This window comes from Aristolochia californica, unplaced genomic scaffold (assembly GCF_029961685.1).
Source record: "Aristolochia californica isolate CCGP_79_NKW_82.1479 unplaced genomic scaffold, dmAriCali1.0.hap1 SCAF_1, whole genome shotgun sequence".
NCBI lineage: Eukaryota > Viridiplantae > Streptophyta > Magnoliopsida > Piperales > Aristolochiaceae > Aristolochia > Aristolochia californica.
In genome coordinates, this window is record NW_027181770.1 from 4,169,891 (window position 1) to 4,195,371 (window position 25,481).

The window sequence follows — 25,481 nt, forward strand, 5'->3', positions numbered from 1 at the left end:
TAATAATGAAGGGTTTCGATAAACTTCCACATGTTATGGATCCCTTTGTTCAACAAGGGTAGTCATGATGATTATTTTGGCTTAAAGGAAAGTGGCTCCATGTGGTTGGTATTAGGGTTTCAATGTTGAATGATTTATGTTGGAATGGTTAAAGGATTATTATGTGGGGTAGGTTTCAAGAGAAGGAATTTGTGTTTACCATTGGACTTCTTGTACCCTATTTTCTAGTTTATTCCAAAATCTAGGATAGTCAATCAATGATTGGTGATTCGATCGGAGTTAGTATGGCACTTGAAGATATTTGTTTACTGAACATTATAGAGGTTTACCTTTAAAAGACATAATCTTAGTAGATTAATTGAAAGTCCAAGAGGGAACTTATATTAGATTTCTTTAATGCTATTGCAACTAATAATTGAAAGTATCCCAAATAAAATTTATTGTGACAGATGTGGAGACACTCTTTGGTAAGGAAAAAAAGGTCAGATTGCACTATATTTAGCATAGGAAGGGCAATGTTGTTATTTTTAGCGAACAAGAAATAGGAAGAAGTTTAGACATGAAAAAATAGTTTACTCAAAGATGTTTACACCAAATTGTGAATTGGAGCTAAGAAAACAAAGACCCAAAACTAACATTGGCAACTCGAAATAAACCTACTCATTCAACAATCTTCCCCTATTTTTCTCTCAAATGTTGGGCATGTCATTTAGGTACAAAAAAACATCCTCAAGGAGCAAAAAGTCACGCTAATAAGAAGAAAAACATGAAGATGTTAAAGAAAAAAGAAGACTATAATCAACCAAAGTTTGACTATACCTTTAAAAAAGAGTAAACCTTTAGAAAAGAGGGAGAGCATTTTAACATAAGATGAAAAATTTGAATACTATAGCAACAATCCTCTTAAAACTTTTTAAAATAGATTGAAACTGTTGAATTAATGGAAAAAATACTTAATTGATTTCATTAACTTATTATAATCAAAGTACATGAACCTCTATTTATAATAGAGGAAGGTCTAATTATAATAAAACTACATTTGTCCTCAATTACACCCAAACTCCAACACTTAAAAATAAGTCATAGCATAATTAAATAACTCAATATAGATAAAAGACAAACATAACTCAAACTATAAATATTTTAGGACGTTACCATAAGATAAAAATGCCTTTTCGAGTCATTATCGATCTTCTAACTTATGTGATAAGGATACCAATTTGTGGTAATCATGGTGGGTTTTATTTCTTATGGGTTTGGGCCCATCTTGTGAGACCAAGATGACCTATTTTTATTATAATAAATAATTTACAAAAAATAAAAAAATAGTTTCCTCAACTAGTGTAGACCAAGACGACCTATTTTTTTAGTCTTAACTTTTATCTACCTAATAAAAACTAGTAAAATAGGAAAGTAAGCTAAAAAAAAAATAAAACAGACTCGATTTTCTAAAATATTATAATTAGATGGATAGAATGGTAAATATAATCGGGTAAAACAGGTCTCGCACCAACTCCGCTTGTTTGTTCAGGCTAGCTTGCGTCGTTCTAGACTCTTTCACATAAACAATGGCTTCTAGCCTACTACCCCAGTACGGCAGTAGACCAATGGCCGGTGGCTTGTGTGACTCCGATGGCATGTTGAAATAGTACTGAGATTTTTATTTAATCGGCGATGTTCGCGTCTGCCGGGACGCGGTGGCTCGTGCTGTTGAAGGTGTGGGCGGAAGGATGCTGTTTCATCTTCCTTGCTTTTTCCGGCTGTTTGCTGACCTCGCTGAACGCGGAGGAAAATACTGCACCGTAGATTCAGTTGTAAATCACCTTAGCCTGTAACTTGCTACTTGGACAAATTGTAAAGGAGGAAGACAGCGAGAGAGATGAAATGCGAGTCTCTTGCGTCTCTTTGGTCGGGCGTCCCTCCCATTTGCGGGAGAATCACCACCTCCGCCGTGTTGAAGGAGCCCCCCACGCTCTATACGGGGGGATCGGATGGCTCTATCATCAGTTGGCGCTTCTCCAACGACCAATCCGACCCGGTATTCCAACTGTCTACTTTGTCATAATCAGCATCATCAATCATCAATCGTTTAGGTCAGGATGTCTTCTTTCGTAACGAAACGTGAAGCTCTTCAAAAAAAGAAAAAGAAGAAATTACCTCATTTTGAACTCTTACCTGCAATTTTTGATGCGTCCGTCTTCACGAAAATACTCTCTCCGAGATCTACTATTCCCAGCATAACTATTCGTTTTAGTAACCTGGATTTTCAAAACATGGACCAGAGTGCAGAGTATCAACTTTGAGATGTGAGAAGGAATATCAGCTAACTTCAGTCACATCGTGCATGTACGAATTTCAAAATATATATGTTTTTTGCACTGCATCATGGAAGATTTTAAAATGCTGAATTATTCAGGAGCATCCATTTGCGGATGCTCATATGTAAACGTTACATTTTTTAACAATTGCAAGTGTTCTCTGGATTTCATATGGTAATCTCAAATGAAACATGTGATAACGGTTCTGTTTGTGTGAATGGAAATTGACTTTGAGCATGGGCTTCCTCTAGGGAATTTAAAACTATTTCTCTCCACTCAGTGGAAGTCACTTCAGCCCTTTCAAGCCCAAATGAGAGAAAATGACCTCACTGAAGGAGATGATTTCACTTCTGGTCATGAAAGTTCAATCGCAATAATGTGGCATATTAAATGGACCCATAGTTTACGCACTATTGCTATGGACACATATCAATTCTTCCTCACATTCTCTCTCCTTAAACCAACTCTAACAGCATTTGCTGGGTAAAAGTGAAGACATGGTAGTAGAAGGGTATGGATACTGACTTTCTTGCTTTTCTTGATCAGATCTGCTCTTTCCAGTGATAAAGTAGACTTCCATAGGCTCAGGTCGACCAGTCGTGATTCTTTAGATAATAGTTATGTTTTTTCTGTCTGCAGAATACATCATATGGAGCTATTTTGCTGCCTCTTTACTTCAGTTAAAACCTGATATAGTCCAGAAAATTTATCATTTTACTTTGTTTAGTTATTTAATGTTCTTCCATCTCAAGAACGAAGAGAAAGAAAAACAGCAGCTGCTGCAGGGTTCTGTTATTTTAGAATAGTGATTGCTTCATATTTGCTCTGATTATATTGACAGGAAATATGGCCAATGGCTCTGCTGTCTGGTCATGGAGCAGCAATTACAGGCCTAGAAATTTGCTGGCCTATTCCTCACCATGGAGAGATCGACAAAGTAACTAACAGAAACTTCACTGAAACTGGTACTGGTGGAGCACTTATAAGTGTTTGTATGGATGGCATTTTATGCATCTGGAGTAGTGGTAGTGGTGAGTGCCAACGTAGAAGAAAAATGCCGTCATGGGTAGGCACTCCTGCTGCAATATCAGCTTTACCGATGTCGTCACGATATGTTTGTATAGCTTGCAATTGTGTCGATAACTCCAGCTCTCTTGCTGCAGCGGATACAGCCTCACTGGGGACTAGTGTCTTGCATGTTCAAACTGAGAAGGTAATTGCAGATACCACTTTGCCTAAAAGAACTTCGAAGTGTGTGATTCTCATTGTCGACTCATGCACGCTCACCATTGTTAAAACTGTACTTCATGGAAGTTTGTGTATTGGACCGATGATTTTCATGGTTGCAGTTCCATCAACGGATGACATGGAAAAACAATCAGTGATAATGATTGATGCAGATGGAAGGATACAGTCTGTTGCTATACTTGTTGCATCAGATGATCAGAATGTTGAAGTGATAGGCGTTGGTCAAAATGGTAGTTTGGATACCGAGACTCACGGTGTGGCCATCAGCTTGCATGATGGCAAGGTAGAGGCAGTATCAGTTTCTGGAGATGGAAAGCTCTTGGCTGTTATTCTAAGGACCCTCTGCATCTTTAAGTTGCTGACTACTGGTACTTGTATTGGTCAAATCTCCATCATAGATACACCCCTCTACAAGGAAGGCCTTTCTTCTCAACCATCATATTTTGTAGGGGGCAGCTATCTTCACTGTACTCATGGAGATCATGCTCGTGTTGGCCAGCATTCAGTTATGGGCTTCACGGGACATTTTGCTTTGTGGAGTGATAGAGGTGCTGCGATAATGTATACAATTCATGGTTCTGAAGAAGCTCTGATTTTGGAGCCCTGGTGTACAATCCCTGCTGTTTCTGTTTACAACAATGTAAAAATATCAGTTAGTTTTTCTCAAGTTGACAACTCCATTATTCGCCTAGAATCTCTCTTTTTCGGTGCAGATTCTTTGTTGTTCTGCAAACCACGTATCTCATTGTGGTCATTGCTTGAGCCATCCGTGCTGCAGGTTGATGCCAATTGGAAGTCGGACAAACAATGCAGACCTGGTGGAAGCATTAATTCTTTTTATCCCTTTTCGTGCACTATGCCGGGTGAAGGTAGTTGTCTTGGTGATGGGACTGCAAAATCTGATTCACTTTCTATTGCTGAGGCATGTGATATTTCACAGAAAAGTTATGCAGCAAAGATCAGCAATTCAAGTGGTGGCACGGATGGAGACATTGGGAACCATTTTATGCCAAAGCAACAGATTATTTCATCTTCTATAGTACTCTCTGGAAATTTTTATGTTCCATATGCAGTGGTATATGGCTTTTATAATGGTGACATTGAAGTGGTTTGCTTTGACACATTCTTTGGTAAGTTGAATTCACATGATAGCGGAAGTCTATGTTGTCATACTGACCATCCAAATATTTCTGAACAATATTTTTTGGGGCATACTGGTGCTGTACTTTGCTTGGCTGCACATCACATAGTAGCAGCCTCTAGCAGTGAAAGGAAATATAAGCGGGTGTTGGTCTCAGGAAGCATGGACTGCAGTGTGCGTGTATGGGATCTGGATGCTGGGAATCTTGTTTCTGTAATGCACCATCATGTGGGTCCAGTGAGGCAAATTATCCTCCCACCAGAATGGACAGACTATCCTTGGGCAGATTGTTTTCTTTCAGTTGGAGAAGATGCTTGTGTGGCTCTTGTCTCACTGGAGACTTTGCGGGTGGAGAGAATGTTCCCTGGAAATCCAAGCTATCCAGAAACTGTTGTATGGGATAGTGCACGGGGTTACATAGCGTGCCTTTGCCGATGTATTTCACCATCATTTCTTGCCCCTCCTGATTTCGGTACTGATGTTTTGTACATTTGGGATGTAAAAACTGGCGCTCGTGAACGCTGTCTTCGTGGCATCGCTTCACTTTCAATGTTTGACCATTTCTGTAGGGTTGTCAACATGAACTCCATCACCGGCAGTGATTCATGTGGATCTACTTCAAGGTCCTCATTGCCCCTTCCAGAAACAATTGGAGATGCAGTCTTTCCACAATATCATGACTCTGCAAAGCTTGAGGAGCCACCATTGCTCACAAGAGTCAAGACAGCTCAGATGAAAGTAACTTACTTGTCTGAGTCCACTGCTTCTTCAGGATATTATGCTAGCAAAGGAAACATTCCCACTATGACAACGACAATTCGTGATTCCAATTCTCATGCTGTAAATAATACTTCTGCTAAGCAAATTTCATCTCAGTCATTGTCTCATAAGAATAAGAAGAATCTTGTCAAATGCTCATGTCCTGTTCCTGGAGTTGCCACTTTAACATTCGATCTCTTGTCACTGATTTACCCATTTAAAAATGATGAGGAAACTATTCCATTAGGTGTCAATGAAAAAGAGAAAATTCATATCCTTAGCCAGTCCCTTGAGAGGTCAAATATCCAGCATATGAATTCAAATGATTCACCAGAAGGCGTGAAGGAAATGTCAAGTCAAGCTTGGGAAGAATCTGCATGGGTTTGGTCTCCTGAAGGCTGTGCACTTCGCTTTGGCTTAACTTTCCTACACCTGTGGGATGTGGACCATGAATTGGATGAATTGCTGAAAGCTGAAATGAACATATGCAGACCAGAGAGCTTTTTTGTAGCTTCTGGTTTGGTGGGGGATAGAGGTGCTCTGACATTGGCATTTCCAGGCCCTCGAGCTACTCTAGAGGTACTCATGATACATTCCATGTTCTCTAATTATAATTTTTAATTGTTCTCTCCTCCTAGACACTAATAATTTCAACTTCTTCTTTTAGCTTTGGAGGCTTTCCCCGGAGTTTTGTGCATTGCGGTCTTTGACAATGGTTTCACTTGCCCAACGAATGATTAACTTGTCTCACTCCAGTTCTGGTGCGAGCAGGTACATGTTTTTCTCCCTTTGATGATGTGCAATTTGATTTAAACAAAAAAAGCTTCCTGGGGGGGGATTGGTGTTTTAGTTTCTGTTCAGGATGGATTTTAATAAAGAGACAGGGTGATACAAATGCCTCTTTCTAGGCTTCATTATGAAGCTTACCTAATGGAAAGAATGTGTATCTAGCATGTCCATGGTAGAACTTGATTAGTGGTGTTTCAGTTACTTCTCAGCTGTGCTGGCCTTGCCGGAGAGACCTGGAAGTTTCTTTTTTCCCAGACATAGCCACAATATTAGTGTTTCAAAGGATCTTGTGAAGATTAAAATCAAAGGAAAAAGCCTATGCCAGGGCAGTATAAAATAATCTGGAGCCCGTGCCCTTTGGGGTAGTTCTCTGTGGCCTCCTCATACATGCTATCTGCCGCCCCCCTCCAACCAACCTTTTGGGTGTCAGCTTGGTTTGAAAGCTTGTTGTCCCAAAGAGAGTTTTACATTTCTTATGGACAACCTCTCAAGAGAAGATTCTCTTTTGCGATGAACTTCATGTGCAAACTAGATGGATATGTGGAAGAGAGCTGCAACCATGTCTTGCTTTGATATCCCTTTGCTCCAGTATGCGGATGACTCTATTTGCTTTGGGACTAGCACACTTGATCAAATCCACATGATCAAGGCTTTAGTTGGGCTCTTTGAGATAACTTTGGGTTAGAAGATCAATTGGAAGAAGACGACTCTCCTGGGGCTCCATATTCACCCCCCTCTCCTCCAGCTTACGGCGGACACGCTGGGTTGCTTGATCGTGACTCTCCCTTCTTCCTACCTTGGCTTCTCTCTCATTGATTGCAGGCCCAGGATGGGGCTTTGGGCCTCGGTCATTGAGAGGCTTGAGCTAGGTTATCTACTTAGAAGGGTAGGCTCATCTCCAAAGCTGGCAGACTGACCCTCAACTCTTGCCTGGCTGGTAGGGGTGGCATCGAGCCGAGCTGAGCCCACTCTTTAGCCTAAAATTGTTATCGAGCTCGAGCCCAATAATTTTAACCGACTTCGAGTCGAGCTTCGAGCCGAGCTCGAGCTTCAACATACATTTAAAACTTTTCAAAAAATATATATCAAATAAATTGTATATAAAATTATGCATACATTTTACATAAAATTGGGCATGACCTCTACATAAAATTGGGCATAACCTATGTATATAATACCTGTATAAGATTGGGCATGAGGGCCAGTATGAATTCCCATATGATTTCCCCTTTTGCAAAAGATATATAGGGTCACTTTGTCCCGTGCCTCTTGGGAAATCTATTCTAGGTAGAAAGAAACTAATTCTTAAAAAAAAGTATTATCTCTCCAGAAACGTACCCTTGAAAAATAGGGTTTTTTTTAGGAGCCTTCACTTTTAATTTCTTAGAAAAATACTGTTTTGGAAAATCATTCATGCTGGTAGGTTCTTTTCACCAACTGAACAGAAAAAGGAGGGCATCAGACGTTCATCTCTGATATTGCTTTAAGTCCACATTGTTAAATCGTGTCTGTGATTTTCAAGTAGGACTTTAATAAGATTTTAAAGTGAAAATTCGTTGAAAACCTATAATCCAGAAAAAGAAAAAAAAGAAAAAAAGAATCTTCAGGTAGGGGAAGGAATTTGAACTTTGGTGACCACTGGCCACATCCACCAGTTAAAAGTAACTCTGAAAATTCTTTATTAAGATGAACCTATAGTTCAAAAGTCCAAATCCAATCACCAACCAACTGTAGGTTCACATTAATATGAATCAAGATTACTGTGCACATAAGCAAGCAAATATCCTCGAGTGAGGTAAGAGTCACATATTAATAACAAGTATATTCCTTTTCACCTACCTAAGAAGTATATTTACTCCACTCTTTATTTTTTAATTATTAAAAAGTTATTTTTTAGAGTCCTTTCCACAACTCTTCACATTCATGATGATTCATCCTCCTAAGGCATATTCTATTGTGCCGGAGGAATAAAAAAATAATTTAATTCTTTTAAGTGAAAAAAGAAGAAGAAAAAAAAATCAACGGCCCGGACGGCCACACAACCAAAACAACTGATACAAACAATTAAGATAAAAAGTTCTTGGATTAAGAAAGAGTTTTATGTACATTTGATCTCCATTAACATTCATAGAGGAGGTAGTTTTCACATCAATGCACATAAAAAAAGAGGGCGGATTAGGAAAATAATTCCAACAACGTCTTCCTTTTGTGGTGACAAAATTCACAGAATAAGAAGAAAATCAAAGAAGAAGATGATGATGAAAGGAATTAGATGTAAGGGTTGATGTGAGATGAGTAGTCTCGGATTCCGGCTCCTTCCCAACCCATCCATTCTTCCCATAAATCCTAGCTCGAATCGTTCATTCCTCTGAAGGGTCCGTCGCAACCGTCCGCGTATTCGTAGCTTTTGGTGTTGTAAGAATACGATTTGTCTTCATCGGATTCCCTCAAATTGCTCATCACCATCTGAACACGGAAAAGGGTCGCCGAAAGAAATCAGTAATCGATCTTTCTGATTTTGTGGAAGGAAGACAAGGGAATGGATTAAAACTTGGAGAGAAATGGGGTATTTTTTAATTACTTACATCGTAAGCTTTGTTGATCCGATGAAACTGAACGCTGCAGTTGTTCCCCTTGCATACATCTAGATGATACTGAAAAAATTTGCGAGAGTTAGAGCTTTTGTAGGGTTAGGTCGGTGATGAAAAAAAAACCAGAAGATTAAATAAAAATCTTACCTCCTTTCTTCGGACCGTCGCTTTCATCTCGTCGGCGAGGAAGAACTTTGGATGAAGAAATCGAAGAGGAAAAAGATAAAAGAGGAAGAAATCGTAGACGAAGAAATCGAAGAGTCTAAGACAGAGAGTGAGGAATCGAAGAGGGAGAGGGAGAACGAGAACGAGGGATATGAAGACCAAAATCCCCCATTTCTGATGAATCCCCTCTGACAGACATCGATTTTGATCTATAATCCACGATTTCCGTGAGAAAATCGTGCTGAGACGGCATGGAAATGGCAGAGATGGAATGGAAGAGAGTCCCGTGACTCGACTCTCTTTTGGTCCCGAGAATCCCGAAATCCCAAATCCCCCTATTCCCGAATCCCGTCGCTTGTTTAAATTAACGAGCCGGCTCGCGAGCCGTCGAACCGAACCTGGATTCGGTCGAGCTCGGCTCGTTAATTTAAACTAGCCGATCCCGGATCTCGAGCTCGGCTCAAGCTCGAGGGATACCGAATCGAATCGAGGCGAGCTCGAGCCGGCTCGGTTCGAAGCCACCCCTACTGGCTGGTATACCAAACTACTTGCTCTCATTTTTTCCTTGCCCCATCTCTATTAGCCGACACATTGATGTGATTAAGAGGAGATTCTTGTGGCATGACACCAACAATGAATTTAATTATCACTTAGTTAGCTGGGAAGATGTTTGTATGTAGAAATTTATGGGCGGGCTGGGGATCAAGTGTTTGTATGCTGAAATTTCTACTCCGGGCCTCTTGGCATTGCTAATTCGACCACTGCGAAGCTTTTTGGTCTTCTCCATGGTGTTCGTATCTTCCATAAGCATTTTAGCGGCCCACTCATTCTGGAAGATGACTCCTGGGTGGTCATTGGATGGTGCTCCTCCTCCACATTCCCTCTCTGGCGTCATTGACGGCTATTTCTTGATATTATGGATCTTGTCACCTTTATCCCTTGTTCTTGGTCTCATATACTTAGATCAGCCAATTTAGCTGCGGATTCTTGTGCTAAATTAGGTCCCTCACTTCAATCTCTTGTTGTGAGGGGAGAACCTCCCTTGATGTACTCTTTTCTTCTTGAAATAAAATCATCACTATTTCAAAACAATAAAATAAAATATTCAAACAATTTTATGCTGAAATAAAAGTTCAATTTCTTCTGATATTCGTGTGCTTCACTTGGATACTGCAAAAGAATACTTGAGTGAATCCTTTCAATCTTCTTGTATTCAATCTTCTTGTACATCTATTGGTTTCTTCATCTTACCTTTTGAGAATATACTCCTCAATGGAGAGGCTTAGCAGAAAAATAGGCACCGATTAGATGTTGCATGTGCTTTATTATTTTGGATGAAAGTACCCAAAATGTATTGTGGGGAGGCAATCCTTACAACTTTCTATTTGATTAACCGAGTTCCTTCGAGTGCATTGGATGGTGCCATTCCTATCAGTCTTGTGTCCTAATTAACCTTTATTTTCTATCTCTCCCCTTATACTTGGTTGCATGTGCTTTCCATGTCTTTTCTTTTGGTATGGTTCCCTTCATGCAAATAAATGTATTTTGTGGGCTACTCCCATGTGCAACAGAGGCCAAGTGTTATGATCTGATTAATTATAACACGAAATTGTTTATTTCTGCCGACATGATGTTTTTTGAACATACTTCATTTTTTTAGTCTAGCTAGATGCATCAATTGAGTTATCCATTCCTATTCCTCTCCCCATTTCATCTGAGATAGTGCTACTAGTGGAGGAAGGTAAGGGTGATAAGTCCTTGCATGTTTATAAGCACAAACATAAACGACCAATTCCCACAATTGTAATAGATCTTCCTTCTTCATCCATAGCTATATTCAGCTCACTATTACTTGTAGAGCCTTCATCATTGTTTGATTGACCTGAGGATCCAACTTCTACTCTTGTATTTGACTTAAGAGTTACCGATTGCACTCAGAAAAGGAGTAAGGTATTGTACTCGGTATCCTATCTTTGTTTTGTTTCTTGTGTATTTTTTTTTCCGTCATATGCCAAGTTAGTATCATTGTTGTCTTCCTCTATTACTCCCAAGACTTTACCAAGAAGATTGAATTGATTAAAATAGGTGTGCACTTTACGAGAGAGATGCAAGCTCCTTAGTCAAGAAAGCCTTGGGACTTGTGTGATTCTCCACTTGGTGTAAATCCTGTTGACGGAGATGGGTTTACATCTTTAGGTATCATGTAGATGGTCCATTCAAAGATGCAAGGCTAGAATACTAGCTAAGGGTTATACCCATACGTATTATGTGCATCATTTTAATACGTTTTCTCCTATGACCAGGTCCAGATTTGTCAGAATCTTACTTTCTTTTGCAGTAAATGAAGGATGGACTTTGCATAAATTTGATACAAAAAATGCTTTTTATGTAGTGATTTACATGAGGAGAATGAAACAACCCTCCACATTTGTTGCTTAGGGATGGAGGTGTATAAGATGTGTAAATGAAGGAAAACAAAATATGAATTTAAGCAAAGTTTGAGAACGTGGTTTCAAAAATTTGGCAGAATTGTGATGGGCTTTGGTTTTAAAAGAAGTCATTTAGTCACTTGATATTTGTGCGTAGAAGAGAATCTGGTGTTATTATTTTAATTGCACATAGATGTTTTTTTTTTTTTTTTTTTTTTATAAAGATGTATTTATATTAACATGAGAAATTACAAAACAGGAGAGAGTAGATCCCTGACAACAAGTGATTGTAGGGTAGCTCCCTGCTTGGCAAGCACATCTGTTGCCGAATTTGCGGATCTCGGAATGTGAGACCAAATACAAGACAAAATTGAGGTAATTTCTAGAATCTCCAGAAAAATGTCCCAATGATGCCACGGGGGAGAGGATGCACACTTACACCATCCAATGACCACCTTTGAGTCCCCTTTAACATGAAGGGGACCGCTGCACTTGTCTTTGAAAACATGGAGCCCGTTGAGGAGGCCATAAAGCTCAGCTGACGTAGAATTGGATATGCCTAAAGGGCCTGCGTAAGAACAAAGCTGATTACCGGAAGGATTCGAAATAACCCCTCCAAAACCAGAAATCCCGGGATTACCAAGAGAAGAGCCATCAAAATTTAACTTAAGGTAACCGGGTTCAGGAGGGGTCCATTCCTACATAACTTGAACCTTTGTCCCAGAGTGCATCATTGCCAAATTTCTCCAGTTTTCACGGATAGGGGTGCCCACTAAGGAGGAGAAAGACTTCTTAGTCAGAAGTCAAGAAGAGATATGTCCCACCACTCAGTCTGTGACACGGTCTGCTGATTCACTTTTTGCATCGAATCGCCTTCGGTTGAAGTTCATTCCAAAGCCCCCATGGAATGAAACTAGCACAAGCGGATAACATCACTTTTTCGAGACCCGGAAGGAGAGCACCAATGAGCGACTTGATGAAAGAGATCAGATCAGCCGCCATGCAGAATTGTAGCCCCATCATACTAAGAATGGAAATCCACACCTTCCATGAGAAGATGCATTGTAGCAAAATTTCTCTTCCTTGAAGGAAAACACCTTACCCTCTGTGAATGACGGTTGGGAGAAGAATCTTTAAACGGTGAGCCAAAATTCTAGCTATGATCTTGTAAGCACTTGAAACAAGACTGATTGGCCTGAAGTCCTTTGGCTTCTCAACACTAGCTTTCTTCGGAAGACCTTTTCAAGTGCAGGATTGGAAAAAACACCTAAACAACTCTCTAGGGGGACAATAACATTATAAAACTGTTTAATTATCAGCATATACCATTGACCCTAGGGTTATGACACAACACAGAGGAAAAATCTGACCTTGGATCTTGCAGCAACTAGATCGACACTCTGATACCATGTAAAAAGTAACAACAAAAAAGAGAAAAAAGAATGAAAGGAGAAGGGAGAGGTGCACAAGAGAGATGGAGAAGAGTGCCAAAGAGAAAACACCAATTAGGGGTTGGAAATTGACTCCTTTCTGTATTATATGCTGAAGTAAAAAGAGCATCAAATTACAATAATGCTCCTTTGCACATAAACCCTTATAACTCCCTAAATACAATTCAGAATAAATAAAAGTAGAAACATGATGAAGACCAACTTACTACTATCCTATGAGGGACATATGACCATAAAAAAATGATCCAAGTAGGCCATACCCCATACATGTATTTCAATGCTTAGAAATTCCATCTTCTACTAGGGAAAATGACATGGTTATGAAGATCTAGTTGCTTCGATACCTAGCTTTTGCGATTTGAGAGGCCACATATGTTCTTTGGCAATTGTTTGGAAAAAAATATTTTTTTCATTAATATAATTGATGTTATCATTTAAAAAAAATTAATGAAACCATTTTGGAGTGACTTCATTGGCATTATTTTGTTTTAAATGAGTATTTTGATATGCTTGATTCATAAATATTTTACTTTTCACCGTTTTATTCTTTATTATACCATTAAAAAAATATTTGTGTTACTTCAATTTTTATTTGCTAATTCCTTGCATGCCATATGTTCTTTTACAGTGCACTGGCAGCATTTTATACTCGTACATTTGCAGAGAAGGTTCCAGATATAAAGCCACCTTTGCTCCAGGTTGAATTCAACAAGTGATAGTCTGAGTAGTGGATATCAAATGTGATATTTTCATATAATATTATATTTTTTCACTTTAGCTAATATTTCAGTAACTAGCTAGATCATGAAATAATAATTAAACCTTACCTGGTTGTTAAGGGCATTAATCATATTCTTCTTTTTGTGGGATAATCCCGCATTGGTTAATGTCAGAAAAAATACTTTAGTTATTAGTTGGAAAAAATCCTCATAACTTCACTAATCATCTTGGGATGGACCTGGACTCAACTTTGACATGAATCAGGATGTCATCTGTTGGCCCTTGTTTGTGTCCTATTTAATTTGTATCTTATTTATGTTGTAAACGATTTACACTTACTGTTTGTTTTTAGACTTGGCGTTGGGGGGAATGTTCGTGGGAATAATTCCCTGTGGGTTAATGTTAGAAAAAGTTCTACAGTTTTGGGGTAGGCTTGGACCCACTTCAACATATATATTGTTTCCTTAGTAGCCAATGAACTTTATTTTTATTTAAATTTATCTTTCTAAACTTTTTTTGTTCTCTTTGTAGTAACTAACAAAAGGACACATAATTGAAACTGTTTATCATAAAGATCATTTTGTTTCATATTTCTTTAGCAGCCAATAGACCTTATTTTTATTTAAGTTAATTTTTCTTAACTATTTTTTTCTCTGTTTTAATTCCCCAGCAAAAGGACACAGATAATAGTTAGAGTTTTTTTTTTCTCTCTGTTGCATGTCATATATCATTAGAGTTTTGTTCTAACTATGTTAGAGACCTTAGGATACATAACAGGAGTCATCCACCGTCCTCTGTCATTTGTTGATTCTATTGCTAGATTGGCCTTCTCAACATGTTGTTCACTACTTCCATCCTTGTCATATTTAGCTGTCCTGTGTTTGGTGCTGGATTCTTCATCAACATTGACTAAGCCATTGATACTTGGTCTTGAATGAACATGCCTAAGCCTTTCTAACTGGAGCTAGTCATTAATAAAAAGTAAGCTGTTTTGAGAGGTGTCATGTGTCACATAGAGTATTTTACGTAATTATTCAGTTCTTAGTTTACTAAGCAATTTTATAATTTATATGTGTTTTCTGTAGTTGTCAGTCTGACTACGGTTGATGTCGTGCAGTTATTGGTGAGCTTCTGGCAACATCCAAGTGAACATGTTCGCATGGCTGCACGATCTTTATTCCATTGTGCTGCATTACGGGCTATTCCCTTGCCTCTTCGTTGTGCTTCCAAAACTGTACAGCATGAATCTCATCAATTAAGCTCTGCTGAAAATCTGGTAGCTGAATGTGATTTGGGTGAGGTAGCTTCAGACAATTTGGAAAAAGCAGGAGAAAGTTATAGCCAAGCGGAGGATGAGTCAGATATACTTGTATGGCTGGAATCATTTGGAACTCAGGACTGGATTTCCTTTATTGGGGGAACAAACCAAGATGCAAAGGCCTCTAACATTATTGTTGCAGGAGCGTTAGCTGTTTGGTACCCAAGCCTTACCAAGCCAAGTCTGGCCACATTGGTTGTTTATCCCTTGACAAAGTTGGTTATGGTGATGAATGACATGTATAGTGCAAGTGCAGCAGAGCTCCTAGCTGAGGGGATGGAAACTACATGGAAAAATTGTATTGGTCCCCAAATACCTCAGCTAATCAAGGACATATTTTTCCAAATAGAATGTGTTAGTGGCACTTCAACAAATTCTTTAATTGGGAATCCATCTATCACTATAATAAAGGAGACCTTAGTTGAAATTCTTCTTCCCAGCTTGGCTATGGCTGATATACTTGGGTTTCTTAATGCAATAGAAGGCCAGGTTTGGGCTACTGCCTCCGATTCACCTGTTCATAAAGTATCACTGATGACACTCATCAGGATTGCACGTGGCTCCCCAAAGCCCCTGGCACTGCACCTTGAGAAGGTTTGTAGTTTATCTGCATAGGTTATGTGAATCTGTGTCTTTCTAAAATTTTAATTAATTATGAGCACATAAAATTGCTATCACAACCAGTTTTTGTTTGCTTAGTATTAAGTTTTATTTTGATTTTGTTTTATTTCTGTTTTTATTTTGCATCTAATCTTGCTGTTCCATTTATTTATCTACTTGGGTGGGTAATGTGAAACACATTATTTTCAGCCAAAAACAATGTGTAATGACTCCCAATTCAATTCTGACTGGATGCATCTCTCTAGGTGCTGTGCATACGTAAAAGCTCCACCCTTTCATATGAACTTATGTGCAAAAAAGTAACTACCATATGTTAAAATCTCAGTATTTCCGAAAAAAAAAGTTAGAAGTCTCTACCCTCAAAGTCTACAGAACCCCTATCAGCAAACAATGTTGTTCTCTGTGCTTTTGTAATGTGTAAGATTCTTGCACTTCTTAATAAAAGAATCCATTCTTCAGGAAACAAGAGCCAAATGAGCAAGATTTCTTGGAAATTATTACTGTCTAGGAAACTTGAGGTGTTGATTTCTGCTTGAAAAGGGTGCATGACATCTTACTATTGGACTTCTGTTGTGAAATTCTCAAGTTTTTTATCTAGAGAGTTCCAAAAGCACAGCACATCGAAAAAATGAGGCTGAAGGAAGATGTTAGAAAACAATGTGAAGGGTAGTTTGGTAATTTCACATAGTATACATCTCCTAGATATAGTAGTATCTTGTTCAGCATGCTTGAGTATTTATTTAGTTCAAGTTTCATGTAATTTGGAGGTGTAATTTAGGAGTTATAAGGGATTAAGTGTATGAGGGTATATTAGTCGTTGTACCTGTTTTCACTTGAGCAATATAGGTGAGTTAGGGGTCGATTTAGAACCCTAATGAGCTCTTCTTGCTCTCTTGCAGCAGCTACCCTCTCTTCTTTTCTCCCTTCTCCTTCTCTTTCTCTCTCTCTCAACACTCTTTATTACCTTATTTTACATGGTATTAAAGCTGTAAGACCTGGTTGCAAGCATGTGGATCCTATTATCCATTAAAGCCAGTGATCTCTCACAAGGGGGAAATTAAGGTTTGATTCTAACTCGTTGAAAAAGATATGATCTTTTGTGTTCTTTCTCTACCATAACCCAGGTTAATGGTTCCTGCTACCCCTAGAGCAGTTTGATGATTGTTTAATGCTCTAAAGCGGTTATTAACTTGGGATTGTTCCCATCTGCCAGGTAAGCAGCCCATTTCTGGGCTCGTTTTGCCTGCATCGCCACTGGATTGGCTGACGTTAATCCAATCTTTGAGATTTTTTGTGGAATTTTTAAAGTATTGCCATCAATCTTGAGGGTACTTCTGGATTTTGGGGGAATAGGTGTTCAAGTTGCACAAACCCTAATTCTTTGAGATGTGGGGTCCATAGTGCCTGCAAAAGCAATTGCTTGGTGGGTAATTGTGATTGTTTGTAGTTGTTATTCTTGGTTTCTATGGCTGATTTTGTTGAAAGTTATCACCCCCTCAAGCATGGAAACTCAGAGGGAGAAGATTCAATCTTGATTACTTTGAAGAGGTTGAAAGGAAAGAATTATCTCAATTGGTCAAAATCTATTTTGATTTATCTTAAGGCCAAGGGGAAGTCAAAATTCATCAAGGAAAACCCACCAGTTTCCTTGGATGATGACTAGGAAGCAGATGACAGTCAGTTCTAGCTAATTAACAGTATTGATTCCAAATTAAGGAATCAAATTATGAACTATGAAGCATCAAAAGAGATGTGGCTATCTCTAGAAGCTTTGTATGCTCAAGAGAGCAATTTGTCCTGTGTATATGAGCTGTATGGTAAATTGTTTAGTCTCAAGCGGGGTGAACGATCGGTTAGAGACTATTATGGTGAGCTGTTTGAAGTTCTACAGGAGATGAGCATTTTTCACCTCTTCACTGTTGATGAAAGGGAGTTGAGAAAACAACAGGGACAACTACATGTAGCAAAATTCTTGGATGGTTTGGGATAGGAATTTGGTGCATTTAGAATATAGTTAGTGGCCTTAGATGATTACATCTTTATTTACTGTGTTTAATAGAATCATGCAAGCTGAAAATGCCATTATATCTGGAGGGAATAAGGAGGCTAAACATGTTGATGTATTTGCCTTTCATACCTTGGGCAACTCAGAATTAGTTAGAGGACGTGGTGGAACTAGTAGAGGCAAAGAAGAGAGTCCAGGCAAAGGTAGAGGCTGAGGTGACAGCAGACTGACATGAAGTGTATTCATTGTGGCTGGTCAAATCATTTCTCTAACAAGTATTGGAGTAAATTTGGGAAGCTTGCCTGGGCAAAGTTTTTTTTCCATGAGAATGCTGAAACTTCTACCAGATCTATAGTGAATATTGTGCCAGAGGCGCCTGATGAGATGCTGCAGCTAGCTCCGCGCATCACACAATTGGCAACTACCACCTTGTTATAGCATTTGTAATTCAGTCTTCACCACGCACTGTTACTTTAGCTCGTTCAGGTATGCCAACTCTACATATACGTCGTTCATCTACTTGGGTTCTGGGCTCAGGAGCCACCACTCATATGTTAGGTATATCTTCCTTGTTCTCTGACTTCCTTTAACGTTAAGTATGTCACCCTTGTTGATGAGTTAGTGTCATCAGTTCAGGGAATGGGTACACTTGTTTCATCTCCTTTTATGTCACCTCAGCTAGTGTTATTTTTTCTCAAATTTCCATTTAACTTGTTGTTAGTATATTAACTCACTAAGTCTATGTATTGTTCTGTAACTTTTTACCTATCTCATTGTATATTTTAGGATCTAACGAGGAGGAGGACGCATGTGCGAGAGATGGACTATATCATCTGGAGGGACACTCACAACCTCCTTCACATGCTCTTCATACTGTAATCTCACCATTCCATTGTCTCTACGATTAGGACATCCATCTCCAACAAAGATGATTCAACAAATTCCAAATTTTCTTTCCAGTTTATCATTTTAGTGTGACTCATGCCAATTGGGCAAACATCACTTGATTGTGTTTACCTTGAGCAAAATAAGTCGCATAGATGTATCATAAAAGACATGCTATTGTGCGCCAAGCACCAACTCTTTCTCTCTCTCGCTGGATCTAGAATCTTCTTTGTCTGCATATCCTGAAGTGATCTGGACCTTCCTGTTGCCCTTTGGAAAGGTGTATGTAAGTCCATTGGACATCCATTATCTAATTTTGCCTCTTTTGACTCAGTCTCACCAATACCAAAAGTTTGCCTTGTTTTTGTCTTTGTGCACTATTCCTTTGTCTATGCAAGATGCTCTTTTATGCCCCTAGTGGAAAGAAGTTATGGATGTTGAAATGAAGGTATTATATGATGTAGGCACGTGGTTCTGTGTAACTTGCCCTCAAGTGCTATTGTGGTTGAATGTCATTGGGTATACAAAGTGAAATACCGGGCAGATAGTTCAATAGAGCAATATAAGGCTTAGCTGATAGCTAAGGGGTACACTCATACATATGGTGTTGATCTATTTTAGACATTTTCCCTTGATGCTTGTCTGACTTCAGTACACATTATTGTATCTATTGTTGTCAACTAGGGCTGGCCATTGCTTCAACTTGATATAAAAAATGTCTTCTTGCATGATGACCTAGATGAGGAGGTGTATATGGAGCGACCTCCGGGGTATGTTGCTCAAGGGGAGATTCGAAGGTGTGTAGACTCAAGAAGGCAATCTATGGGCTTAAACAAAGCCTGAGGGTATAGTTTGAGAAAATCAGTCAGGTTGTTATGTCTTATAGGTTATAGCCATTGTGACCATTCTTTGTTTTTCATAAAGAGATCATCTGGTGTTATTGTCCTTCTAGTCTATATGATAAAATTTTATTTGGGAGTGATACAAAAGGTATTGAAGACATCTCTCATAGCATTTTTAAACTAAAGACTTGGGTTGAAGTATTTTCTTGGAATTGAAGTAGGTCGAAGCAAGGCAAGACTCTTGCTTACGTAGAGAAAATATGTGACTGATATTTTACAATAATATGGCCTATCAAGGGCGAAGTCAGTGGAGATCCCTGTGAAAGTTGGTCACGATTTTCACTGCGATGGACTCAAGGACCAGACTGTGTATCGTAGGTTAATTGGGAAACTGATCTATGCCACAGTTACTTGTTCTGATACATCATTCTCAATCACTATGGTCAGTCAATTTATGGATTGCCATGAAAGGTACATCTCGAAGCTACTCAGAGGATATTAAGATATTTGAAGAGTTCTCTTGGAAAAAGGACTGTTCTTTAAGCCTCATGATCACCTGAAAATGGAAACATTCTCAAATGTAGATTATGCTAGGTCCAAATTGGACAGAAAGTCAACTACTGGTTATTGTGTGTTCTTGGGTGGAAACCTTATAATTTGTTAGAGTAAGAAACATAATATTATGATCTATTCCAATCTGAAGATGAGTATAGAGCTATGACTCATACTATTTGTGAATTGATGTGGGTGAGATCAATTCTCCAGGCATTGAACCTACAGAACAATGGGCCCATGATCATGTACTGCGACAATCAAGTTACTATTTTCATTGCAGGAAATCCAGTTTTTCTCAAGAGAACAAAACATATAGATGTCGATTGTCACTTTGTTCAAGATGTAGTGATAAAGGAGGTAGTTACTCCTTATGTTCGCTTTGGTGATCAAGTTGCTGATATGTTGACCAAGGCCTTGGGGAAACGTGAATTTGAAACTTTTTGTAACAAGCTGAAACTTATCGATATTTATGCACTAGCTTGAGGAGTATTTGAAAACAATGTGAAGGGTTGTTTGGTAATTTCATGTGTAATACACCTCCTAGATATAGACCTATCTTGTTCAGCGTGCTTGAGTGTTTATATAGTTCGTGTTTCATGTAATTTGGAGGTGTATATTAGCCTTTGTACTTGTTTTCACTTTAGCCATATAAGGGGTCGATTTAGAACCCTAACGAGAACTCGTCTTGCTCTCTTGCAGCAGCCGCTCTCTCTCCTTTTCTCTCTCAATGCTCTTTATTACCTTATTGCACAGAAGATTTGAATATCAAGCTGGAAGATGAATATTACCATGTTAACTGACCTTTCAACAATGTAAAACAGCTTTGGTTTGGAAACGGAATGCATTTTGGTTCAGGATATTCTGGTTGGTCCAACTTGTAGTGCTGTCTCTCACTCTCCACCGGTATAGAGAACCCCAACAATTCTGTACTGTGCTTGGTTTGCTTCTTGTTAGCTCTTGTTAAATTCCTTGCGTCAGTTTCATTACATGAATATGGAACATGAATACCTGCTCTACTTATTTAGCAAGGAATACCACACCCCTTATAACTATATCCAACTCTGGAAATAGTTTTGTACTAGATGGAGTCATTTTCTAAACCACATTAACAAAGTGATAGTTTCATAAATAAACTATAGAAAATGCAAACTACACATACCTTCACAATCAAGTTATTTACTTATATGATGTGTCAACTTGTTTCTCTTTTTAAAGACCGATGCTTATGTCTCTTTTTCAAAGACAAGCGTATTTCTCTTTCCTCTTCTTCTTCAAGTAATATTTTTATTTTTGGTTAAGATGTACCTTGGAATGCTCGTAAGCTATTGAATGAATACTTTATAAACACAGTTGTTAGTAGTGTTATCGTATATTTGTATTTGTATTTATGAACTATAAGGGCATTATTGTAATTTTCTGTACCTTATAACTTAAGAGTCTATATATGTGTAATGGGAAGAAATCAGGGCATCGAAAAATGATAAATCGATCTCTGGTTATTACCTTCGCCTTGGAGAAATTAATTGACAAGTAGGTGATGCTATAGTTTATGTATTCACATGAGATCAATAAGCTTCTCAGGCTGGGTAATTTGGAGAATTTCTTTGATGCTGTAAAGTTTGGACCCAATTCCATTCCTCAAAAAAAAAAAAAAAAAAGGCTTGGTACTTAAGAGACCTATTGCTCAATCTTATAAATAAATAAATATACAGAGTTGCAAGTCATTTTCAGATGTGGCACTTTACCCACACTAGCACATTTCACATATCCAAGCCTGATAAAGTTGACAAGGAGATGGCCTTACAATGTGGATTGTATCAATGGGGCACAGAATAGACAAACAGATGGGCTTGGGTTCAGGTCTAGCTTTGATATCATGTAAGTTTGCACCTAATTTCATCACAAAATGACTAGCTAAACGCCCTCTTGTTTAAACAGAACTTTGATGGACAGTTGATTGCATCTTTTTTTGTTCATGCATGGAATTATATTATGTTGCCTCTGTTTCTTGATAGGCAGTTGTCATTCTAACATTGAACAATGGTACAGGTAGTGAACTTCATTTTACTGACTATGGACCCGGCAAACTCGGTCCTCCGTAAAACATGCTTTAACAGCTCTATGGCAACACTGAAGGAAATTGTACGCATTTTTCCAATGATTGCTTTGAATGAAACATGTACACGTTTGGCTGTTGGAGATGCTGTTGGAGACATTAAGAGTGCAAATATTCAAGTTTATGACATGCACAGGTACCTAACCCAGGTTCTGGAGATGATACTGGTTTTCTTTTTTATTTATTTATTTTAATTTCAGAATGAAGCATGATATAGGTTATGAAGTTTTGCCATCAGGTCTTCTCATGGAGGGGAGGGCATAAGATGGGAAAGTTTCTTAGCTTAGCTCTCTTAAATGGGATATCATGTTTTTTGTCCAATAACATCCATTTTGACAAATTACTTTTTTTAGTTTCTTGTCAAAATTCAGGCCAAAACTTCCCTATTACTAGACTTGCATATTTTTTCTTGCATGGTGGCTTTTATTAATGCACCAGCCAAATCTATACAATCTGTGATCTTGCAAATGAAGATGAAAGAAGAACAAAAAAATTCTAAATTTTCACGTTATTGAAATTTATTTGACTGCCACAGTATTTTACTTTTTCTTTATATTTTATGTTATTTATTCATGTGTTTACTTTAATCATCTTTCCTATTTTCTCATGGCTTTGAACCTTCTTTTTGTAATAGTTTGGTGAAAGTAAAGGTTTTGGATGCAAGTGGGCCTCCGGGGATTCCCACTTTACTAGCAGGAGAACCAGATATGATGATTACAACAGCAGTTTCAGCTCTCAGCTTTTCGCCAGATGGGGAAGTATGTTGCGATGCTCTATGCCTTAACATTTCTTCCTTAATCTTGGTCGCTTTTTCCCTTCTAAAATTCTATGATCTGATTCTCTATTCATTTGATCATCATCGTTTTATGACCTATAAATTTGTGATCACTTCCTATGTCTGCTAGTAATCCATTGGTTGTTAATTAGTTTCAAGTTAGACGTACTAACATGTTCTTGTTCACTTACAGGGGCTAGTGGCTTTCTCTGAGCATGGATTGGTGATTAGGTGGTGGTCTCTGGAAACAGCTTGGTGGGAAAAACTAAGCAGAAGTTACGCCCCTGTTCAATGCACTAAATTGATATTCGTTCCTCCTTGGGAAGGATTTTCACCTAACTCCTCCCGGTCAAGCATAATGGCAAGCATAGTAAGACGTGATAGCTGTGTTGATACTGAGGTTAGCCTTTTTCATCACAGGAAATCCTTTCTGGTTTTTGTTTTTTTGACTACAAAAACAAGGATTATTGAACAGTGGGACACTACGTAGTTGGCTTTTCTGAAAAATCAGATCAACTCCATGCTGCATCCTCCAACAGATTATGTCTTAAAAGTACAATAATATCAATTATTTTCATTTTTGGTGTTGCAAAACAGAACAGAAAGTAAAGGGAGAAGAAAATACACTGAAACTTCATGGGTTGTAGTATAGACTTCATGAATTGCATTTGTAGGAGGCATATCAATGCACACAGTATATTCTGTAGCAGTGTGCTTTTATTTTTCTTGATCTTGCCAGCTCCTCCTACTTTATCTTCTGTTTTGTATTATTAACTTCCCGAAAGTGAAATCTTGTCTTCCAAGAAATCAATTATTTAATTCCTTTCACCTCCAAGTGGTGTTAATACCTTTCCTTGATCACAAATATTCCCAAAGAAGTCCAGGTTACATAAAGGTTCTTAGAAGCATAGAATCCATCCTGGAAAAGCGACTTTAGTACTAAACCACTAAGCAAATTTTGACAAGTACAGCAAAAAGAGTTCTTGGAGGTTGATGGCCGGGTCGTTTAGTAAATTATTTGTCCTAGATGGACCATTTGGTGATTTATATACTCTTACTGGTATATCCGCTATTGTGTTTGTTTTGTTGCTGAGACCCCTAATCCCTGCACTTCAAATGTAACGTAGTTCATTTTACCAATTAAGTAAATGGCTCACCTTCAACCATTAGCTGCACAAAGAAGTCCAAATATGTTACAATTTTAGGGTATACCATGCATTTATATAAAAGAGAGAGGAAGAAGAGGCTGGTTTTTATTTATAGAGTATATAGAGAGGAAGGGATAGAAAGGATGAGGAGACAAGGGAGAAGTGAGAGAACAAGAGGGTTGTTGAGCTTAATCTTTTATGCTAGATTAGTTATCTAAAAAAAATTAAGATGACTTAAGGACTAAAAAGTTCTTCAATAACTCTTAAAATCGGAGTAAAAAAGTAAATAAATTTATTACATAAGTTAAACATAACTGAAACAACACTCTTAAAGCTGAGTAAGTCTTATTTTTAAACTTTTTTTTTTTTTTGAAACGGTGATGATTTTATTTCAAAGCAAAGCAAGAGAACACATCAAGGGAGACCTCTCCTTACAACAAGAGATTGAAGGGAAAGACCAATTTACCACACAAATCTGCAGTCGAATTGGCTGACCTAAGTACATGAGATCAAGTACAAGAAATAGTGGAAACAATATCCATAATATCAAGGAAAATCTACCAGTGATGCCACGGGGGGAAAGGAGGCAGTGGAGCACCATCCGATGACGACTTTGGGGTCTCCTTCCATAATAAGTGGGCCTCTGAAGCGGTCCTGCAATATGCGAAGGCCATAGAAGAGCCTAGAGAGCTCAGCAGTAGTCCCTCAATGCCGAGAGGACTAAAGTAAGAAATAATAGCATAGCCTCAGGGATAAAAAGTCACCCCACCAAAACCTGCCAAACCCAGGTTCCCAAAGGTGCTGCCATCAAAGTTAAAACTTATAATAACCAGTGGGAGGAGGCACCCAAATAGCAACCCGGTGGGGCACAGAGGGAACATACATCTGAGTAATAATCTTCTAGTTGGTGCGGGTAGGGGCACATGAGAGGCAAGCAAATTTTTTCCGAGTGCGGATCCAGGTAGAGATAAGGCCCGTAGAAGTACAAATCACCTCAGCAGCAGAGCGAGAAGCACAATCAAACCGTCTGGAGTTCCTCTCCTTCCAGAGGCACCCAGGGAAGCTTGCCGAGGCTAGGGAGGCGAATCCCAGATGAGAAGCGGCACATGGTACTTAGGTCAAGGGGGATGCAGAAGTTGAGGCCCATGCTGTCAATCATAGAAGTCCATACCTGCCAGGTGAAAGCACAATGAAGGAGAAGGTGGCTAATAGTCTTAGCTTCCATTTCACAAAAGGGGCAGAGGGGATCAGGTGCAGAGTTGTCGCGCCTAATAAGGTTGTTGGCAATGAGGATCCTGTTGCGACAAGAACGCTAGAGGAAAAATTTCACATTGGGAGGAGGTAAGAGGCGCCAAGCAAAGTCGGCTGAGTGGGGGGCGGGAGGCCGGGTCCAGACCATAAGATGGCGGTAGACCGAGGATATCGAGAAACGCCCGTTGTCATTAGGAAGCCAAATCAGCTGGTCCGTTGTCTAGTGATGGACCTTAACACTACCCAAACCATCATCAATCATGCCACAAACAGATATGGCCTCCGCATCAGTAAGGCCGCGTCTTAGACGAAGATCCCAGGAGCCATTTTTCAAAGCATTAGAGGTAGAGGTCG

The 25,481-nt window shown here is 38.8% G+C and overlaps 1 protein-coding gene across 5 annotated transcripts in view; it reads left to right on the forward strand.

Moving 5' to 3' along the window:
* Positions 1-1,622: 1,622 nt before the first annotated feature.
* Positions 1,623-25,481, forward strand: part of LOC137943090 (uncharacterized) — a 29,615-nt gene continuing 5,756 nt past the window's right edge. Inside the window, exons 1-9 of one of the 5 annotated variants that reach the window (XM_068788795.1) lie at positions 1,623-2,038; positions 3,160-4,696; positions 4,823-6,045; positions 6,134-6,237; positions 13,520-13,589; positions 14,729-15,523; positions 21,887-22,089; positions 22,588-22,711; positions 22,922-23,128. In XM_068788795.1, the coding sequence (XP_068644896.1) occupies positions 1,880-2,038; positions 3,160-4,696; positions 4,823-6,045; positions 6,134-6,237; positions 13,520-13,589; positions 14,729-15,523; positions 21,887-22,089; positions 22,588-22,711; positions 22,922-23,128 (4,422 nt within the window). In that variant the 5' untranslated portion in view covers positions 1,623-1,879. The other 4 variants (XM_068788786.1, XM_068788801.1, XM_068788805.1 and 1 more) reach the window with 4 other exon arrangements.